This window comes from Caretta caretta, chromosome 7, assembly GCF_965140235.1.
Source record: "Caretta caretta isolate rCarCar2 chromosome 7, rCarCar1.hap1, whole genome shotgun sequence".
NCBI lineage: Eukaryota > Metazoa > Chordata > Testudines > Cheloniidae > Caretta > Caretta caretta.
Window position 1 is genome coordinate 61,270,384 of NC_134212.1, and position 16,277 is coordinate 61,286,660.

General features: G+C 49.8%; 1 protein-coding gene across 2 annotated transcripts in view; it reads left to right on the forward strand.

Annotated features, from left to right (window-relative positions):
- The first annotated feature begins 14,521 nt into the window (after positions 1 to 14,521).
- Positions 14,522 to 16,277, forward strand: part of ADAM8 (ADAM metallopeptidase domain 8) — a 99,969-nt gene continuing 98,213 nt past the window's right edge. For both annotated transcript variants that reach the window (XM_048858423.2, XM_048858424.2), the window contains exon 1: positions 14,522 to 14,666. In XM_048858423.2, coding sequence (XP_048714380.1) covers positions 14,615 to 14,666 — 52 coding nt within the window. In that variant the 5' untranslated portion in view covers positions 14,522 to 14,614. The remainder of the gene's footprint in view (positions 14,667 to 16,277) is intronic.

The following is a 16,277-nucleotide window of genomic DNA, read 5'->3' on the forward strand; positions in this document are numbered from 1 at the left end:
AGGCTGTCAATTAATTGCAGTTAACTCATGTGATTAACTCAAAAAATTAATTGTGATTAAAAAAATTAATCATGATTAATTGCACTGTTAAACAATAGAATACCAATTGAAATTTATTAAATATTTTTGGATGTTTTTCTACATTTTCAAATATCTATTTCAATTACAATACAGAATACAAAGTGTACAGTGCTCACTTTGTATTATTTTTGATTATCATTTTCACAGTGCAAATATTTGTGAAGAAAAGAAATAGTATTTTTCAATTCACCTCATACAAGTACTGTAGTGCAATTTCTTTATCATGAAAGTGCAACTTACAAATGTAGTTTTTTGGTTACATAACTGCACTCAAAAACAAAACAATTTAAAACTTTAAAGTGTACAAGTCCACTCAGTCCTACTTCTTGTTCAGCCAATCACTAAGAGAAACAGGTTTGTTTACATTTATGGGAGATAATGCTGGCCACTTCTTAATTACAAGACACCTGAAAGTGAGAACAGGTGTTCGCATGGCACTGTTGTAGCTGGTGTTGCAAGATATTTATGTGCCAGATGCGCTAAAGATTGGTATGCCTCTTCATGCTTCAGCCATCGTTCCAGAGGACATGCTTCCATGCTGATGACGCTTGTTAAAAAATAATGCGTTAATTAAATTTGTGACTGAACTCCTTGGGGGAGAATTGTATGTCTCCTGCTCTGTTTTACCCACATTCTGCCCTATATTTCATGTTATAGCAGTCTCTGATGATGACCCAGCATGTTGTTCGTTTTAAGAATACTTTCACTGCAAATTTGACAAAATGCAAAGAAGATACCAATGTGAAATTTCTAAAGATAGCTACAGCACTCGACCCAAGATTTAAGAATCAGAAGTGCCTTCCAAAATCTGAGAGGAATAAGGTGTGGAGCATGCTTTCAGAAGTCTTAAAAGAGCAACACTCTGATGTGGAAACTACACAACCCAAACCACCAAAAAGGAAAATCAACCTTCTGCTGGTGGCATCTAACTCATGATGATGAAAATGAACATGCATTGGTCCGCAATGCTTTGGATCGTTATCGAGCAGAACCCGTCATCAACACTGATACATGTCCTCTGGAATGGTGGTTTAAGCATGAAGGGACATGTGAATCTTTTGCGCATCTGGAACATAAATATCTTGTGACACCGGCTACAACAGTGCCATGGGAACGCTTGTTCTCACTTTTAGGTGACATTGTAAACAAGAAGCAGGCAGCATTATCTTCTGGAAATGTAAACAAGGTTGAGCAGTTGGCTGAACAAGAAGTAGGACTGAGTAGACTTGTAGGCTGTAAAGTTTTACATTGTTTTATTTTTGAATGTAGGTTTTTTGTACATAATTCTACATTTTAGTTCAACATTCATGGTAGAGATTGCACTACAGTACTTGTATTAGGTGAATTGAAAAATACTGTTTCTTTTGTTTTTTACAGTGCAAATATTTGCAATCACAAATAAAGTGAGCACTGTACACTTTGTATTCTGTGTTGTAATTGAAATCGATATATTTGAAAATGTAGAAGACATTGAAAAATATTTAAATAAATGATATTCTATTATTGTTTAACAGCACGATTAATGGCAATTAAATTTTTTTAAGTGCTTGACAGCCCCAAAAGAAACTTATTTTTATGTGGCAATTTACCAGAGCCACTGAAAATTTCTCAGGTCAGCAGATCCCTCTACCAATTCACAGTACTGCCTTTTGGATTACCAGCAGCCCTTCACATCTTCATTAAATGCTTGGCTGTGATAGTGGCATTCTGGCAAAGGTCAGGAGTTCATGTGTTTCCTTAGCTGGTTGCCTGGGCGGTGAGAGGCCAGTCTAGGTCTCAGGAGCTCTCCAGCGTTGCCACTATTTGTACCACTTTCAACATGCAGGAATTCCTGATCACTACAGAGAAATCCATTTAGTCTCCCGTTCAAAGAATAGAATTCATTGGGCCAGTCCTGGACTCTAAAAGGGCCAGGGCTTTCCTGCTAGCGCTGAGGTTCCAAACAATACAGTTCGTTGCTCTAGATTGGGGTCGGCAACCTTTCAGAAGTGGTGTGCCGAGTCTTCATTTATTCACTCTAATACAAGGTTTCGCGTGAGTACATTTTAACGTTTTTAGAAGGTCTCTTTCTATAAGTCTATAATATATAACTAAATTATTGTTGTATGTAAAGTAAATAAGGTTTTTAAAATGTTTAAGAAGCTTCCTTTAAAATTAAATTAAAATGCAGAAACCCCCCAACTGGTGGCCAGGACCCGGGTAATGTGAGTGTCACTGAAAATCAGCTCGCGTGCTGCCTTTGGCACACATGCCATAGGTTGCCTATCCCTCCTCTAGATCTAAAGGCACACCCTGCCACAATGGTTCAGAACTGCCTCAAACTTCTAGGGCACATGGCAGTGTGCTCTTCTATGGTGCAGTATGCCAAACTGCATCTCAGATATCTACAGGGTTGGATAGCCTCAGTGTGCTCACCAACTCATCACTACCAGTTGCTTTTCCTGCCACCCGCTTCTCACCCTTTTGGCCTGTGAGTTACAGCAGCTCAGACAGACTCTGACTCTGTGGGCCAAACACAGAGGTGCAAGTACGTGCTTGTAAGTGGATTAGTCTTTCTGCAAGATGATGATGTTTAAGTTTGTGAAAAAACTGGTAGGGAGGGGCAGGTTACACCCTCACTGTTACACCTGTGACTAGTTCCCCCCAGGATGCCACCTGGGACTGGGGTACAACTGAGTCCACTTGACTCACCAGCCTGGGCTCCCTTTACACTGTACTGCTGTGACAGACCTTCAAGCCCTCTCCAGCCCACATACAGGGGGGACACACGCAGCTGTAGCTACATACAGATGCTGAGATGAGCTCTGCATGGGAAGGCTTCAGCTAAGGAACTGCCCAGATACTCAAGTGTCCACACCCCTCTGGAGGGCAAACCGAAAATTATACCATCCTGCACTGCACAGAGAACTGTACAGCGTAAGCTCATGAAATTTGCCTCCTCCATCAATGTGGAGAGGAAATATCCAACAGCTTTTTACCCTAAGTTATAACTTCCACACTGGTTTGTGATAAAGCAAAAACACATTTATTAACTACAAAAGATAGATTTTGAGTGATTATAAGGGATAGCAAACAGATCAAAGCAGGTTACCTAGCAAATAAACTAAAATGCAATCTAAGCTTAATATACTAAAGAGATTGGATATGAGTAGCAAATTCTCATCCTAACTGATGATTTAAGCTGGCTGCAGGCTCTTAAAGGGCAAGCTGCACTTGCTTGCAGCTTAAAACCCCAACGTTTCCTTTCACATCCTAGAAATCCCTCTAGCCTAGGTCTAGCGCTCCCCCAGTTCAGTCCTTGTTCCTCAGGTGTTTCCAGGAGTCTCTTTGGGCGGGGAGTCAGTGAAGAACCATAATGATGTCACTCCCTATCTTAAATAGCTTTTGCACATGGTAGGAACCCTTTCTCTCCAAGCTTGGTTCCCATGCCTTTCAGTGGAAAAACACTGGTATTCGAAGATGGAGTCCAGCACCAGGTCATCTGGTAACATGCCCTTGTAGTGTCATAGCAGCCATGACTCGGAGGCTGTTTGTAAGGTCCTCAGGAAGGCTCCCCAGTGGGAGATAAACTTCTTCTAAGGCCTATTGTTTTCTCTAATGGCCCTTCCTATCCAGCCATCTAGACTGATTACATTCTGCCTAGTGGATGTTCCCCAGATGTAAACACATTTGTAAAAGATGCATAGACAATATTCCTAACTTAAGATAACAAAATGATACATGCATACAAATAGGATAATCATATTAAGTAAATCCTAACCTTTTCAATGATATCTCACATGACCTATCTTGCATTAAATACATCATAGTTATGCCATAATCTTACATCATAATAATGTCTCTATGAAGAATATGGGGCGTAGTGTCACAACACCCTCACTCTATGTTTTGCCCCAAGTGCTGATGAAGGAATACACAGCTGTACATGCACACATTTGCCCTGGGTGTTGAGTTTGTTCAGCATGCCTTTGCTGGTTTTGTATTGGGGTCTGATAATAGAACCATACAAATGTTGGGCTGCAAGGGACCTCGAGAGGTCAGCTAGTCCAGCCCCTTGCACTGAGGCAGGACAAGGTATTCCTTGATCACCCCAATATGTGTTTGTCTAACCTGTTCTAAAAGGTCTCCAGTGACTGGGATTCTACAACCTCCCTTGCTTGCTGATGCAGCCTTGTGCTGCTCTTGTCCCAGGCGGTTGCCATATCTGCATTTTGGCACCGGAAAGATGAGCACATTGAGCAGTTTCCTCTTTGGGGAGGCACTTTCTCACTTTTCCAGGGATATTGCTAACAGCACAGCTCAGCTCTTTGGACATGCTGTCATTCATTTATCATTTCCTTAATCTCTCTCCACAAGCACTCTGTCTTCCTATAGTTCCACATTACACACACTATCACGTCCTCTTTTTGATGGGTCAAAGTCAGACCAGATGAAAACAGGTGCCACTACCATAGAGTTAGCAGAATCTGAGCTGCTGCCAGCAGCTTTGCCTTTGGCCCCAGGAGATCAGCATCTGTAATGTATTTCCACTGGAGTTCTCTACATTCTAATAAAGGTAATTTCCTAAGTTAAGTGCAACCTGGGACTTTTCGTCATCCTCATGTTTCTGCTCCAGCCCCCTGCTCTCAGCCTCTGCTAGCCTTCATAAATGCTCCCCTTCCAGACTGAAATCCTCTGTTCAAAGGCAAGTTTCCTGGGTAATCGGGAACAACCCGCTTAACCATTTCTGAGCACCAGAACTCACCTCCCTCTCTATGCCAGAAATCCTGCAAGCTTTTGAGGAGAGCTCTGGCACCAAGCTCCTTGGAGGCAGCACTGAGGTTCATCTGGAGGAGTCACTGTCCCCAAGAATCAGGGCCTGCTTGGTCCTGGGAAGCGACCAAGACTGGTTCCAGTTATGAGGCTTCAAAAACTGCTGTTTGTCCTAGTTTAACACTGATAGGGTGGTTTCTTTAATGAGGTGCTAATGTTCAAGAGAAAGGCAGGTGCAGGGTTTGGCTCAGCATGCAGTGGGTCACACAGCACAGGTGGCTTGGGGCTCCTGTCTCAGCACACAGCGCACATGGCTTGGGGCACATGTCCCGGCACACAGCTCAAGCAGGTTCGGGCACCTGGCTCATGTTGCTCAGCATGGGGCTCAGCACATGGCTTGGGGCACATAGCTCAGGGCATGTGGCTCAACACATAACTCACCTGGCTCAGGACACACAGCTCAGTGCATGGGTCATGTGTCCCAGGGCACACGGCTCAGCACATGGCTCACCAGACTTTGCATGTGGCTCAGTACATGGCTGTCATGGCTCAGGGCACGTGCGTCAGAGCCCAGCTCACGCGACTCAGCCCATAGCTCACTTAGCTATGTGATCAACACATGTCTGTTATTAGTGTGGCATCTTGTGGACTTTACATGTGTCTAACAGGAAGGACAGGAGCAAGGAGGCTAGAGAGCCATGGAGAGTGTTAGGGACTCTGCCTCAGACACAGAATCTGTTCTCTGCTATTACACAGTGATCAACGCAAGAGTTAAATGAAAGGATTTCATGCAATCTGGAGATGCCTTGCTGCCACTCCAACACAACTCCTCGCATTAGGTGTATTACATTAGCACCTATGGGCCTGCTGAGATCAGAGCCTAGGAGTGCCAGGGGCTGCACAAACACCGTGAGACAGTCCCTGACCGAAGAGCTCATGGGCTGAACAGAGCAGGCAGATGTGGTGGAGGCCCAGAGAGACTGAATGACTTGCCCAGGCGAGGGAGTTGAGTGGGAGGCAGCACCTGCTGGAGCTGAAGAGGATGCTGCCTGGCCCTGCCACCCCCTCCCATCTGATCTGCTGCAGCTGCCTGGGGTCCATCCTCCAGCTCACTGTGGTGACTGTTCTCTGGGCAGCATGAATACCTCAGCGTGGGGTGGGGGCCAGGCACCATCCTCCTCTTAGGCTCCAGCGGGTGCTGCCTCCTGCTCAGCTCCCTCCCCTCGTGGAGCAGATGGTCACACACCTGTTGGCTGACTGGAACAGGGCCATGGTGACTCCATTGTGCAAGGCCCTTGGCACAGAGCTGTTGTGTTTCATTTGACCCACTGCTGCTTATTGTCCCCAGGGAACCCACTCCCCACCAGCAGCACAAAGGGGCCTAGCTGAACAAGGCTCTGCAGCTTCTCCCTCAGGCACGGGTGGAAGTCCACGCCTCAGGACATTACAGTTTGCTGCTTGAAGCACTGCAGTGTGCACTATAGGGAGCAGTGCTGGCTGGAGCTGAGCTGGAGGGATCAGGGCAGGCGGGCTCTCTGGTTGCCTCACTTCCTGGAAGGCGCTGGTGATAAAATCATTCTCACATCCTCTGCAGAGCCAGGAAATGGAGGTGCTTTCTGTGTGGTTTGTTGCTATGCATCTGTCAGAAACCAACTCCCCACCCCACCCCAAGCTTTGTGCCCTGTGTCCTGCAGGCTGTGAGAGCTGCTTGCCAGAGGTGGGGGGGTTCACGTTGCCATGACTTAGGATAGAGATGCAACAGGTCTCTGCTGTACTGTGCACTCCGCAGGGCAATCCAACCCCAAGGAGTAGAGCCCTTTGTTCCTGCTCTTCAAGGGTGCGGTGACTGTCCTAGGACCAGTGGCCCTGGGTTCTTTGTTCTCAGTCCTCTAGCAGGTGGCCAGGTGCATAAACCTCTATGACTTGCTACAAGAGGGAGCCAGCTAAGGCTAGACACTACTCCCACAGCCAGGCCAGGGGAGCTAGGAGAAGAGGAAGGGAACAGGCAGGAAACCAAGGAATCAAATGAGGAGTTAACCAAACCCACAGCAACACAGACTGAAGCCTGCAGAGCAGGTCAGTCTAATCGTAATGCATGCTTTTAAGCCTCACTGCAGGCCTTGTCCGGGATAGTGTTGACACGAGGGGCTGGGGTCCCTTCCAGCTGGAGCGAGTCCCTGGCTGCCGGGCGCTGCTCTCTGGGTGAGAGAACCAACCAAGATGGAGTGTCAGAGCCGTGCATCAGGGAGCCACTCCATTGCTGTGCAGCTGCTCTAACCCAGCACCCTGCAGCCAGTGCTCACCTTGGGCAGCGGGCACAGCTCACAGTCCAGCCACCTGCTGGCTCTCTAGGCCCTGCCATCGGTCATCCTACCTTCCCTTGGACTTCTGGCCCAGCCCCCAAGGCTGTGTGTGTCCCTCGAGCACAGGCAGGTTTGGTGCCATTCTCTTCTCCCCTCCGTGTGCCCCTGGCCAGAGAGGGCTGCTTCCCTCTAGCCCTTGAGCTGGCAAGAGGGTTACACGTACACAAGGTGACAGCCAGCCGGCTGCTGCAGAGGGAGATGAAAGGGCCTGACATTTCAAGATGGGCCTGAACCAAATCCAAACACTGGAACCTGCCAGCTTTGGGGAATTTGGGGCCTTGAGCCAGCTTGGAGACTAGGTACCTTCCAGCCCCTCACCAGGAGCCTTGCCTTGCCACCCCTCCCCTGAGTGTGGCTGCCTCTGCACTTTGGCCTCCCTGTCTCTCACTGGGTGGATTGTGGCTGCCAAGACAACCCGCTGCTACTGGAATCGTGCACTGAGGGGCAGGGGCTGGGGACTCAGAGGGAGCCAGGTGCAGTGCAGTCAAGGGCAGGAACTTGGTTGGGGGGGCAGGGTCAGTCCAGTGTGGGGAAGGGGCTGAGAGTTCAGGGGGAGCCAGGGCCAGTTGAGTGTGAGGCAGAGGCTAGGGGGTGGGGGGGGCAGGGGGAGAAAGAGAGAGACAGAGTATGACAAAGTGGGAATTTTTTGTAATATTTTTATGACGCCTATGTGTGCCTCAGTTTCCATCTGCACTTTGCATTGCTACCAGTGGCAGGAAAAGAGTTAAGTCTGCTCTTGGGGCAGTGCAGGACATGGGGGTGGGCTGTTACATTGCTGTCTGGGCCTCAGTGAACAGGGTCCTTAAGGAACTGGCTCAAATTGACCCCATGTCAATGCAGAATCCGAAAGAGACAACAGAAATCGGAACAGTCACCTAGGAAACAACAAGCAGGAGGAAGGAGCTGTTATCCCCACTTCTCAGCAGGGAAGCAGAAGAGAGACCAGCTTGAGAACAAAGGCCTGAAACTTGACCAGCAGGGGATAAAGAGTAGGAGGCTGGAGGAAGCTGGCTGCTCTCTTGTGGGGCTAACACAAGAGTCAGAGAGACAGAGCCTGAAATGGAGTTCACTACAGCTTGGTTGATGGTTTGCTCTACTGGATCCGAATGGACCATGCTTTAACTTTCCTTTCTCTATGCTAACCTAAGGCTTCCCAATGCTGTGTCCAGCTGATTAATAGCTTTTTTCAAACAGTGGGGTTTGTTTGGTGTCACTGCAAATACGGGCTGGGGTACATCAGTCCCTGCAGTGTATACAAGTCTCTACTAGGCATCTATCTCAATTGGGCTCACAGGGCAGAGCGAGTGGCATGAAGCAGGAGTGCTGGAGCCCAGAAGCACCACCCTAATCCTTGCTGACGCAGGCCAGGCACTGATTTCCCCTGCTGACAGTTCAGACACTTCCCCCAGTCAGATGGATCTGTAGGCTGTGCTTTAATCTAGTCACACATGGGGCTTCCTGTTCCTCTTCTTCAGACTGCAAGTGGTATTTCTCCTTATACGGACTTGCCAGAGTAGCTTGGCTGCATGGGCACATTCTGTGTTCTTACATGAATTCACCTGAGTTTGCCATTTTAACATTGGGCAGTCAGGAACCGCTGAGTACCTCTGGTATAAAACTACTTTGTACTGAGCTCGAGGGTCTGGTTTGACATTCATTTGCTATTCCCCCAGTTCCATTGTCACAAATCAATCTGTTGTAGAACTTTGCTTGAGATATTAAGAGACCCAACCAGGAACTCTGCTTCTGCATCTACACCCCACAGCTTTGTCCTCCAACTCTGAACACCTGTATATATTTTGCTCCTGTATTCCTCGGTTGTTCATGCTGACATTGAGGGGCTTGCAAAAATGGTTATTACTGCATATGTGAGGGTGACCCTTCCCCACAATCACCTTGCTTTGACCTGGTTATCAGTTATAGCACAAGTAATTCAGTCTTGTTAGTCCTCAGCTGATCCCAGAAGGGTCTTTAATCTAGCTGACAAAAACAGAACAAGAGCCAATGGCTGGAAGGAGAAGTCAGAAAAGTTCCAACTAGAAATAAGAGTCAAATTTTTGGAGTCTGGCATCCCAAAGCACTTCAGGGATGACGTGGGAATTTTCTGTAATATTTTTATGTCTTCAATGAATGCCTCCATTTCCCTCTGTACAATGCATTGCTCCCTAGTGGGACGAGTGCAGGAGACAGGAAATATGTAAGTCACCTAACTTTGGGGGGAATGATGCGATCATTAAAGAACTGGTTGAAACAAACCCAAATCAACAGAGGATCCAGAAAGACAAAGAGATCCGTCCCCCCATGACCGAACAAGCAATACCTAGCAGTAGACTGAATTGGAGAACAAAGAAGAAAAGGTGTCAGGTGGGTGGAATAAGAGCTGCCCTTTGGAGGGACTCAGGAGGTCTCACCTGGGACTGAGGACAGAGACTAGGAGAGAACCAGAGATGGAGTCCATCACAGCTCAGCTGGCTCCTGGCATTGGCTTGCAGACACGCCAACTCTCACGAATTAATGGTGAGAAACGCGATTTCTAAGTAAATTTAAGCCTGAATCATGATCTCGCAATAGAACTCTCAAACGTGTCAATTTTTTTTTTCAGCCACTGCTGAGAGTTCTATCCTGAGAAAGATCATGAGTCAGGCTTAATCCTTTTACTGAGAAATCGCTGCCAGCCCCAGCCCTGGGCGGCCAGGACACCTGCTGTTGGGGTTCCCCTGCCAGCCTGGGAAGTGGGTGAGGGGACCCCACTGCAGGCCCCCCGGGCCTGAGGAGGATGAAGAACCCCAAGAGGAGCAGAGATGAGGCTGGGAGGGTTGAACTCTAGCCTGGGGGCTGCAGTGAAGCTGAAGTGAGGAGGGTGGGGGTGGGGGTGCTGTATTGATGGTGGGTTCTGAGCAGATGGGGTGAGTGCTGGAAGGGTGCGCTGAGGGCTGTGGGGGTCAATGGGGTAGGGGGACTGAAGTGATGGGGTGGTGATGATGGAGGCTGAAGGGCTGAATTGAGGGCATTGGGTGGGGACAGAACTGATGGGGAATTGGGAGACAGGACTAATTGCTCGGCAGGAGAGGGGCAGATGTGGGGGTGAGCGCTCCTGCAGCTGGGGCCAAAATCACTTTATCCAGCACATGTGGGAGAGTGGGCACCACTAACTGTCACAAGACATCCCCTGCCCATCCCAGGGTGAGTCCAAAAATCGAGAGACTGACCTAAAAACCAAAATATAATTAAAAAAAAAATCTCATGATTTCTGGGGGTCCGACTTGTGATTGTTGATCTCTTGAAATTGGCAATACTAGGCTTAGCCAGCATGGATGATGGTTTAACCTTTGCCTCTCTGTGTGCTCACCTACAGAGGTTCAACTTCTGTAGCCAGGGGACTGATCTATGGTTCCCTTGTTTTGCAAAGGCTGCCTGTGTCTATCCATATTCCCTGAAAGTACTGGGCCAGAGGGGACTCTGGCTGACCTGAATTTGCTGCAGAGATCCCTGGAAAGGGAGAGGGGTCGCTGGTGCCCTGGAGATTGATCCATGACAGCTTCACAATGGAGTTTTGGGGTATTAGTTACCCAGGATCTCAATGCTTTATTGTGTGGGATTAGAGGAGGAGCTGGCCTGTGATGGTGGAAATACAGCTGCGGGCCAACACCAATTAATCCACCAGCACCTGTGCATGAGCCCCTGTGTACTAACATGGGAATGAAATAGGCAAGGGGTGGGGATGGAGAGAGCCCCAATAGGGGACTGGGGGGGGCAATGTAGGGTGAGACAGGGTGGGAGGGAGATAGTTCTGGCATATCCTCTGCACCATCCTTGTTCCAGCCAAATCCCTGCCTCTGTTCCTGCCCCACGTCCTGTTCCAGCCATAAGGACACTGCTGCAGACTGGGAGGAGCGATGGCTCCATAGAATCATAGAATATCAGGGTTGGAAGGGACCTCAGGAAGTCATCTAGTCCAACCTCCTGCTCAAAGCAGGACCAATCCCCAATTAAATCATCCCAGCCAGGGCTTTGTCAAGCCTGACCTTAAAAACTTCTAAGGAAGGAGATTCTACCACCTCCCTAGGTAACACATTCCAGTGTTTCACCACCCTCCTAGTGAAAATTTTTTTCCTAATATCCAACCTAAACCTCCCCCACTGCAACTTGAGACCATTACTCCTTGTCCTGTCCTCTTCTACCACTGAGAATAGTCTAGAACCATCCTCTCTGGAACCACCTCTCAGGTAGTTGAAAGCAGCTATCAAATCCCCCCTCATTCTTCTCTTCCGCAGACTAAACAATCCCAGTTCCCTCAGCCTCTCAAGTCATGTGTTCCAGACCCCTAATCATTTTTGTTGCCCTTCGCTGGACTCCCTCCAATTTATCCACATCCTTCTTGTAATGTGGGGCCCAAAACTGGACACAGTACTCCAGATGAGGCCTCACCAATGTCGAATAGAGGGGGACGATCACGTCCCTCGGTCTGCTCGCTATGCCCCTACTTATACATCCCAAAATGCCATTGGCCTTCTTGGCAACAAGGGCACACTGCTGACTCATATCCAGCTTCTCGTCCACTGTTACCCCTAGGTCCTTTTCCGGAGAACTGCTGCCTAGCCATTCGGTCCCTAGTCTTAGCTGTGCATTGGGTTCTTCCGTCCTAAGTGCAGGACCCTGCACTTATCCTTATTGAACCTCACCAGATTTCTTTTGGCCCAATCCTCCAATTTGTCTAGGTCCCTCTGTATCCTATCCCTACCCTCCAGCGTATCTACCACTCCTCCCAGTTTAGTATCATACGCAAATTTGCTGAGAGTGCAATCCACACCATCCTCCAGATCATTTATGAAGATATTGAACAAAACCGGCCCCAGGACCAACCCCTGGGGCACTCCACTTGACACCGTCTGCCAACTAGACATGGAGCCATTGATCACTACCCGTTGAGCCCGACAATCTAGCCAGCTTTCTACCCACCTTATAGTGCATTCTTCCAGCCCATACTTCCTTAACTTGCTGACAAGAATACTGTGGGAGACCGTGTCAAAAGCTTTGCTAAAGTCAAGAAACAATACATCCACTGCTTTCCCTTCATCCACAGAACCAGTAATCTCATCATAGAAGGCGATTAGATTAGTCAGGCATGACCTTCCCTTGGTGAATCCATGCTGACTGTTCCTGATCACTTTCCTCTCATATAAGTGCTTCAGGATTGATTCTTTGAGGACCTGCTCCATGATTTTTCCGGGGACTGAGGTGAGGCTGACTGGCCTGTAGTTCCCAGGATCCTCCTTCTTCCCTTTTTTAAAGATTGGCACTACATTAACCTTTTTCCAGTCATCCGGGACTTCCCCCGTTCGCCACGAGTTTTCAAAGATAATGGCCAATGGCTCTGCAATCACAGCCGCCAATTCCTTTAGCTCTCTCGGATGCAACTCGTCCGGCCCCATGGACTTGTGCATGTCCAGCTTTTCTAAATAGTCCCTAACCACCTCTTTCTCCACAGAGGGCTGGCCATCTATTCCCCATGTTGTGATGCCCAGCGCAGCAGTCTGGGAGCTGACCTTGTTCGTGAAGACAGAGGCAAAAAAAGCATTGAGTACATTAGCTTTTTCCACATCCTCTGTCACTAGGTTGCCTCCCTCATTCATTAAGGAGCCCACACTTTCCTTGGCTTTCTTCTTGTTGCCAACATACCTGAAGAAACCCTTCTTGTTACTCTTGACATCTCTCACTAGCTGCAGCTCCAGGTGCGATTTGGCCCTCCTGATTTCATTCCTACATGCCCGAGCAATATTTTTATACTCTTCCCGGGTCATATGTCCAGCCTTCCACTTCTTGTAAGCTTCTTTTTTATGTTTAAGATCCGCTAGGATTTCACCATGAAGCCAAGCTGGTCGCCTGCCATATTTACTATTCTTTCGACACATGGGGATGGTTTGTCCCTGTAACCTCAACAGGGATTCCTTGAAATACAGCCAGCTCTCCTGGACTCCTTTCCCCTTCATGTTAGTCCCCCAGGGGATCCTACCCATCCGTTCCCTGAGGGAGTCGAAGTCTGCTTTCCTGAAGTCCAGGGTCCGTATCCTGCTGCTTACCTTTCTTCCCTGTGTCAGGATCCTGAACTCAACCAACTCATGGTCACTACCTCCCAGATTCCCATCCACTTTTGCTTCCCCCACTAATTCTTCCCGGTTTGTGAGCAGCAGGTCAAGAAAAGCTCCCCCCCTAGTTGGCTCCTCTAGCACTTGCACCAGGAAATTGTCCCCTGCGCTTTCCAAAAACTTCCTGGATTGTCTATGCACCGCTGTATTGCTCTCCCAGCAGATATCAGGAAAATTAAAGTCACCCATGAGAATCAGGGCGTGCGAACTAGTAGCTTCTGCGAGCTGCCGGAAGAAAGCCTCATCCACCTCATCCCCCTGGTCCGGTGGTCTATAGCAGACTCCCACCACTACATCACTCTTGTTGCTCACACTTCTAAACTTAATCCAGAGACACTCAGGTTTTTCTGCAGTTTCATACCGGAGCTCTGAGCAGTCATGCTGCTCCCTTACATACAGTGCTACTCCCCCACCTTTTCTGCCCTGCCTGTCCTTCCTGAACAGTTTATAACCATGGTAGGTGTGGGGGGTAGGGAGGTGCTAGGCTGGGTCAGGGATGCATCAGTGTACAGGATGGGGAGGAGCTGGGAGAGGGGGTCAGTGTATGCGGGGGGCCAGGGATGGGGGATCAGTGGGGGGGGCAGGGAGGGGCCTTGGAAGAGGAGTCAGTGTGAGGTGCAGGGGTGGGTCAGTGTGCAGGATGGGGCCAGAGAAGGCGAGGTCTGTGTGCAGTGCTGGTGGGGCAATGTGTGGGTGGGAGGTGGGGGAGGGTGTATCAGTGTACAAGGTGGAGACAAGTGCCAGGGAAGGGGAGTGTCAGTGTGGGACAGGATGCAGTGTGGGGTTGGATAGTCTGGGCAGGGGGGTCAGTGTGCAGGGTGGGGATGGGTAGTCTGGGCTGGGGGGGGGTTCAGTGAGCAGGTAGGTAGTCTGGGCGTAGGTAGTCTGGGCAGCGGGGTCAGTGTGCAGGGTGAGTCGGCTCAGTGTGCGGGTGAGTAGTGTGGGCGGGGGGTCAGTGTGCAGGGTGAGGATGGGTATTCAGGGTAGAGGGGTCAGTGAGCAGGGGGAGGGGTGTCAGTGTGCAGGCAGGGGGTGGGTAGTTGGGGTGGGTACTCGGGGCAGCGGGGCAGTGTTCAGTGTGGGGAAGGGGGGCAGTTTCGGGCAGGGGGTGGGGCCGGCCCAGGGAGGGGCCGCTGGGGGGGGTAGGCTCGGCCCCCTCAGTTTCCTGGGCGGGAGGCTGAGTCAGGCGGGGCTGAGTCAGACGGAGCCGGGGCCGCTGGCAGAGAGGAGCGCACCGCACCGCTCCGCACCTCAGCGCGGGGAAGCCGCGCCATGGCCCGGACGCTCGCCCTGCTGGCGCTGTGCATGGCGCTGGGACGCCGTGGTGAGTGCGCTCGCTGCCCCCTGCAGCCGGCGCTGGGCGCGGCGGGCTCCGTCGGGGAACTTGCGCTGTCGCCGCAGCGGCGCGTCTGGACGGGCTCGGGCTGCGCTTCCCGCCCGCCCGCTCGGAGGGGCGTCGGGGCCATGAGGTGCCGGAGGGCGGACGGTCCGGGTCTGTTCAGTGCGGGGACTGGCCGCCGGGGCGGGGCGGGCCGGGCCGTAGTCTCAGGAAATGGGGAACTGGGGCCATGTGCTGGCTGTTCAGGGCGTCGGACTCTGCCTGGTTCATTCTCGAGCTGGGCGATTGCTACCCCATGCGGCCAGGGAAGCGGGTAGGGGTTGTGCAGCTGTGTGCTGGGCTTGGGGGTGGAGGGGACAAGCCGGTATGGAGCAGGTTGCTGTCCAGTGTTGGTGGTTTTGGGTTATGATTTTGGCTGTTGGCAAACTTTTCCTGAGTGGCACAAGTGAGGGAAGGGAAATGGCGATTTTTCAGACGTGTGTATTTCAGCAAAACTGACAGGTATTCATAGAACAAAGAAGAGGTGCTTTTCTAGCAAGAGGGCTTTCTCCTTGCCACCTTGCAAAGGCCGGCTGCAACCAGTGATAGTATTGGAAGGTCTAACACAAATACATTTGCAAGAATTTTAGTATAAAGATTGCTAGCAGCTGTCTGTATGATTTCACTGCTGATAATTTTTTTCAGAAACACTTAGCTAATATATTTACCCCATTGTTCCAAACTGCCCACAAAGGACCAGAAGCCACAAATGCTTCACCCAGATGCTAAAACCTCTGGCTTTGCCTCTCAACTTCAAAGGGCTTGTGTCTACGCTTAAAACACTACAGCTGCGGCGCTGTAGCGCTTCAGTGTAGACACCAGCTCCACCAACGGGAGGGGTTCTCCTGTCACTTGTAGTTAGTCTACCTCCCAAAGAGGCCATAGCTAGTTCTTCTGTCAACCTAGCCCTGTCTACATGGGGATTTAGGGTGGCTTAACTGCCCTGCTCAGGGGTGTGGATTTTTCACACCCTTCTGCAATGTAGTTATGCCAACCGAATTTTCTAGTGTAACCAGGCCTCAGATGTTACTGCAAAAATCTTTCTTATATTGAAAATTTAAACTATGTAGACAGCGTAAAATAAATGAACCTATCAAAATAATGGGGCTGGAGCACTGAGTTTATTATACATTTTCTCACTTATTCCATTAAAAACCTCAGTTTTTTAGTGAAATAGCTGCATAATTTGCAGTGCACTCAGTAATGAATTGGTGGTAATGTGATGCATATGGGAAACAATTCTTCAGACTTACCTTCACGCAACAAATTATGCTTACTTAACTCAAACCATTTTTTAAGACAGCCTAGTTAAGGGGAGGACAAACTACAGTCTGCAGGCCGGATCCGGCCTGTCAGGGCTTTCAATCCGTCCCGCGGGATTGCCAGCCCCATGGCGCAGTAGGGCTAAGGCAGGCTCCTTGCCTGCCCTGGCCCGGCGTTGCTCCTGGAAGCAACTGGCACCATGTCCCTGCGACCCCTGGGGGAGCGGAGGAGGCAGAGGGCTCTGTGCACTGCCCTCACCTGCAGGCACCGCCCCCCTGCAGCTCCCATTGGCTG